At 33.9% G+C, this 6,299-nt stretch overlaps 1 protein-coding gene across 1 annotated transcript; it reads left to right on the top strand.

Moving 5' to 3' along the window:
- The first annotated feature begins 1,528 nt into the window (after nt 1-1,528).
- Nucleotides 1,529-3,783, top strand: LOC120580028 (uncharacterized). Its single transcript, XM_039832922.1, has 3 exons — nt 1,529-1,691; nt 1,802-2,367; nt 3,143-3,783. The coding sequence occupies exons 2-3, from the start codon at nt 1,819-1,821 to the stop codon at nt 3,698-3,700; spliced, it is 1,107 nt and encodes a 368-aa protein (XP_039688856.1). The 5' UTR covers nt 1,529-1,691; nt 1,802-1,818; the 3' UTR covers nt 3,701-3,783.
- The last annotated feature ends 2,516 nt before the right edge of the window (nt 3,784-6,299 follow it).

Consider the following 6,299-nt stretch of genomic DNA (forward strand, 5'->3'; position numbering starts at 1 on the left):
ATATTGTTATGTTGTGAATTGCTTGTGTTGTTTCTGTTGCTGTTGAATATTGATCAAGTTGCAGATGTTGGTTTAAGTTGTCTAAGTTGTAAGTTGTCGTTCCAAAGTATTGGAGTCTTAAGTTGTTGATGTTAACTAAGTTGTTGAAGTCGTAGTTGAAGCTGTTGTTGATGACTGTTTATGTTCAGATGTTTTGTGGGTGGTGGTGCACTCTTACGTTGTTGTTTTATAAGAGGTGGTGTACTCTTACGTCGTTGTTTTATAAGAGGTGGTGTACTCTTACGTCGTTGTTTGATGAGAGATGGTGTACTCTTATGTCGTTGTTTCATAAGAGGTGGTGTACTCTTACGTCGTTGTTTTATAAGAGGTGGTGTACTCTGATGTCGTTGTTTCATAAGAGGTGGTGTACTCTCACGTAGTTGTATTGACAGGTTGACGTTGTCGTCGTTGAATCGTTGAAGTTGTTGTTGATGACAAACCATGAAATGTTAATGATTATGTTGTTGTTTATATTATTATAAGATGATGAATATGTTGTGTTGCTTATATTATTATGAGATGATGATTATGTTGTGTTGTTTATATTATTATGAGATGATGATTATGTTGTTGTTTATATTATTATAAGATGATGAATATGTTGTGTTGCTTATATTATTATGAGATGATGATTATGTTGTGTTGTGTATATTATTATGAGATGAAGATTATGCTGTGTTGTTTATATTATTATGAGATGATGATTATGTTGTGTTGCTTATATTATTATAAGATGATCATTATGTTGTGTTGTTTATGTTATTATGAGATGATGATTATGATGTGTCGTTTATGTTATAAGATGATGTTTATGATGTGATGATTTATGATGTTATATGATGATGGTTATGATTTGATTATTATATGCTAAGTGATGATGTATATAATGCGATGAATATGAAGTTAATAATGATTAGAAGTTGATTGAGTTATTAATGAAATATTATAAGAAGATTTAATATTACTAATTGATGAAGTTTAAGTTGTAAATGTTTTTGATGAATTATATGCTTATTATTATTATTGAATGTGAAATTTCACCCATTCTGCTTGGAAATGTTGCATTAATAACTCAAAAATATTGAAGTATACTTGACAAAAAAAAAAAATATTTTTATAAAAAAAGAAGTTTATTCCAACTTTGAGGGCAATGTTGTATTGCATTTGCTCACTTTTACATATCCTCAACCTCGATCAAATGATTTATTTGCTCCTTCAAATATCAAAAACATATTTTATAACATGACAATTATCAAACTAATAACATGCATATTAACCTTTGAAAAAATGGCATCTTAACATATAGCCAAAATATCAATTTTCATTCGAAACATGTTTGAGTATGAATTCAGATAAATATTTAGTTATGCATCTCGCATCCGTGTTTTAAAATCAGAGAAAGCTAGTAAATACCCACGGACACGAATATTGCTCTCATGCCCTCAAAAATGTGCAACTGAGTGAGTCGTCTAAGGAAAGTTCAGCAGATTCGATAGTAGTAAAAGACGAAAGGGTCCCTTCATAAGGACATTACTTTTATTTCATTACAAAGTGAATGTCATCAAACCCGAGGGCAGATCAATCCGCAATCCAAATTGCAACCATAGTTGACTACCCCACCAACTCATTCATTCTCTCCAATATAGTTCCAGGTGAGTGTGTCTTCTAATGATTATTTCATTTTTCAATCAAGTATACGCTACACATATAGCTTTGCTTACATTCATTACTTACAATTTTCATCATTATTTTGAACATATAGAGTAGAGCTTGAGAAAAATGAGGATGAAGAATCTATACAAGAAACCAATTACTAATTTACGTTGCAGTAGTTGGAGTAGATATTGTTCTATATCACTTGTAATATTATGGACCTTGTTAATCTTAGGATGGATACTTTTGCTTCATCTATATTCCAATAATAACACCTCCTTGAATATCATTCATCCTCCTCCTCTTCCTTCTCATTTCCATCAACTCCAACAAGTTGAAAAGGAGAACTTCCAAATCCCCCCACCAAACAAAAAGAGGTCACCTCAAAGCAAATCAATAACACCATTGGTTGATGAATTCTTGGATCAAGATTCATCACTTAGACATGTTTTCTTTCCTCATAAAACAATTGATCCAATGAAGACTATAGGGAAAGGAAAGAATGATAGTTATAATTGCTACTACCCTGGGAAAATTTGGTTGGATACTGATGGAAATCCTATTCAAGCTCATGGAGGGTGCATTCTATATGATGAAAATTCAAGTACTTATTATTGGTATGGTGAATATAAAGATGGCCCTACTTACCTTCATAATAACAAAGGACCTGCTCGGGTAAGTCACTTTCATTAACTGAACAATGAATGATTTGTTGTTTTAACTGTATTAAGTAAGTTTTTGTCGAAATTGACTTATTTGAACTTATCTGTTGACATAATTACTAGTCAGCCTACTCGAGAGAACTCATGGAAATAGCCATGACATGTCTATAAGCTTTTTAATCTTACTTATTTTTATAAGCTCTTCAGGATAGTTTATGAAAACACCTTATAACTTACATTTTACCTATTGTTACAGAAATAGGTTATACATAAGCTCTTATGATAAATGGTTATAGCGCAAGTGCTTAATTAAGTTGTTTATTCAATCAGGGCTAAGTATCCATTCTACCAGTTGGCTGTAGGAGTCTAATAGCTTTTTCCCATATTAAATGTTCTTTTCATCCAAGTCAAAGTTTCTTATGGTTGAATCTTTTACTAAGCAATAATATGTTTTCTATATAAGAAAAAATCCACTAGAATATAGATGCACAATTTTATTTGTTATCTGCATTGAACCCTTCTGTGCCCCAAGCTAGCCATGATCTAGACATGTTTAATTCATCTTTTTACTATTCCTGATGAGATGCCTTAGTTATGCTTCTAATCCATTCCATTTGAGCAATTCCTATGTCTTGGCAGAGAAATTGTACTTGTTTCATATGACTAATGTGGTTCTTGAAATGAGAACATAAATTAGCAAATGTAAGAGTCATTTCAGGTTGTATCAAATGCAAATACTGTTTTGGCCAAAACTCTAGTCTATATATCTCACAATGTCTCTCCATCAGGTGGACATTATAGGAGTTGGTTGCTATTCTTCTAAGGATCTATGGACTTGGAAAAAAGAGGGCATTGCATTAGCAGCAGAGAAAACAGATAAAACACATGATCTACACAAGTCCAATGTGCTTGAGAGACCAAAAGTTATTTACAATGAAAAAACAAGAAAGTATGTGATGTGGATGCATATCGACAACGCCAATTATGCAAAAGCTTCCGTCGGCATAGCATTCAGTGATACTCCTACCGGTCCATTCAAATACCTCGGGAGCCAAAGACCTCATGGATATCAAAGCAGGGACATGACACTTTTCAAAGATGAAGACAATGTTGCATATCTAATATACTCATCTGAAGAAAACAATGTAATGCACATTGGACCCTTGACTGAAGATTATCTCAATGTGACATCTGTTATGAAAAGAATTTTCGTCGGTCAGCGAAGAGAAGCGCCGGCTATGTTCAAACACAAGGGAACATATTACATGATTACATCAGGTTGCACTGGATGGGCACCAAATGAAGCACTTGTTCATTCTGTTGGAACAAAATGTGTTTTACAATAAACTCTAATGAGTTTTGATGATAACAAGGTATTAAAAATTGTCAATTGGTTATCGCTAATATTTGTTCAAGTGTACAGGACCATAGACAAAGTTATTCAATTTCAATAGGTCTTGGAAGAACAATAGAGAGCAAAGGAATCTAAAGCATCTGAAGAAAACTGTGTCTAAAGCTATGAAGTGCTTCTGAAGTTACAAGTGTCTCTGAAGTAATGACGTCATCAGAAGCAGAAGTTCATCAGAAGCAAGATTTCATCAGAAGGTATATCATCACCAGAAGCTACAGTCGTTCAGAAGATTCAATCTGAAATTTCAAAAGAGTTGTCTCTTGAAGTTAACCTCGTCTAAGAAAGCGAAGGATCAAAAGGAAAGTGCCAACGTTCAGTTGAAAAGCATTGGGTGCTTATTCCTCTTTGAAGAGTTGACAAAGTACAAGTGTACAACCACTACCTCCACGACCCTGAGTGTGTCCTCGCTACAAGACAAGATAACAGCTCTGCCTGCAGAATTGTTCCTTCAAGATAGGAATGAATTTGAAGTTGATCCTTTATAGGACTACACCCAAATCAGGCAAAAGATTACTGGTGGATGATCAAAGTAACTCAACGACTCTTTAGACGTGCTAAAAATCTCAACGTCTCTCTACTCACCACTATATAAAGGAGTGAAGACTTGAAGATTGGTAGAGACATCAACACAAGTTAAAAGCGCCAAAACTCTGCCAAATTTGATTCTAAAAAGCACTTTGAATTTCTGCACTGATTTGATATATCTTAGAAATTCTTAAGTCTAGAGTCTGTTATTGCATTGTATTGTGAACACCACTGATTGTATATCAATCGTTCAGGTCAAACAATTTTCTGTGTAATTCTGTTTGATTAGAAGTCTCTTGCTTTAGTGCTCGAGCATTGGAAATCTCTCGCCTGCGTGCTTGAGCATTTGAGAAGTCTCATACTAGATAGTATTGAGCAGCTGTAATCTGTGTGATTATTTCTTAGTGGAAATCTCCTTGGAAGTGCAAGGGGGACTGGACTACTTCCGGTTTGTGAAAGGAACCAGGATAATTGCTTGTGTCTCTCTTTCTTTTCTCTGCTCTGTTTTTATTCCGCTGCATATCTGATTCTGAACATCACATAAGAAGCACTCTCAACCAGCTTCTGAAGCGATATCAGAAGAAGAATTTTTTCGAGAAAAAGAAAACAAAATTCAACCCCCCCCCCCCCTCGTGTGTTTTTCTCACCTTCAATTGGTATCAGAGCTTGCTCTGTTATCAAAGCACTTAACCGTGTGACAGATCAAGATCCGAGAAAAACATGTCTACTGAACCTGAATCTTCTACATCTACAAAGTACAATAATGTTAGTCATGATTATGGTACATCTGACAAGAAATCAGATTCTGGAAAAGCTCCAAAGTTCAATGGAGATCCAGAAGAGTTTTCTTGGTGGAAAACCAACATGTACAACTACATCATGGGATTAGATGAAGAGTTGTGGGATATTCTTGAAGATGGAGTTGATGATTTGGTCTTGGATGAAGAAGGAGTTGCTATTGACAGAAAGATTCACACTCCTGCTCAGAAGAAGCTTTACAAAAAGCATCACAAGATCAGAGGGATCATTGTTGCTTCTATACCACGCACTGAATATATGAAAATGAGTGATAAATCCACTGCTAAGGCAATGTTTGCATCACTCTGTGCTAACTACGAAGGTAGCAAGAAGGTTAAAGAAGCAAAATCACTCATGCTAGTTCATCAGTATGAGCTGTTCAAGATGAAGGATGATGAGAGTATAGAGGAGATGTACTCAAGATTTCAAACTTTAGTATCTGGACTGCAAATACTGAAGAAGAGTTATGTTGCTTCTGATCATGTAAGCAAGATTCTGAGAACCTTGCCTTCTAGATGGAGACCCAAAGTAACTGCCATTGAGGAAGCTAAGGATCTAAACACTTTGAGTGTTGAAGATCTTGTCAGTTCTCTCAAGGTACACGAAATGAGTCTGAATGATCATGAATCCTCTAAGAAGAATAGATCTATTGCTCTACCATCTAAAGGAAAGTTTTCCAAAGCTTACAAGGCCAGTGAATCTGAAGAAGAATCACCATATGGAGATTCTGATGAAGATCAATCTGTGAAGATGGTTATGCTGTCTGTCATACCCCAATTTTTGACCTAAGATTATATAATGGGGGTAAATAATTGTGTGAACGAAGTAAGCACTAGAAAAAATATTGTTTGGAAATGATAAATTAAATATTTGATTTAATCATTATTAAAAAGTGCTTTTTTTGTCTCCATGTTTTGCTAAAATATTTTAGAACACAATCTAGAATATTTTGGAACACAATCCGAAATATTTTGATAGGCAATCTAATATATTTTAGTGCTTGATCTAAAATATATTTTGATACTAAATATATATTTATGTACTGAATAACATATTTATGTACTGAATAATATATTTTTGTACTCAATATGATATATTTTGGTAGGCAATCTAATATATTTTAGTGCTTGATCTGAAATATATATTTTGATACTCAATAATATATATTTATGTACTGAATAACATATTTATGTACTGAATAATATATTTTT

The sequence above is a fragment of the Medicago truncatula genome, chromosome 4, assembly GCF_003473485.1.
Source record: "Medicago truncatula cultivar Jemalong A17 chromosome 4, MtrunA17r5.0-ANR, whole genome shotgun sequence".
NCBI lineage: Eukaryota > Viridiplantae > Streptophyta > Magnoliopsida > Fabales > Fabaceae > Medicago > Medicago truncatula.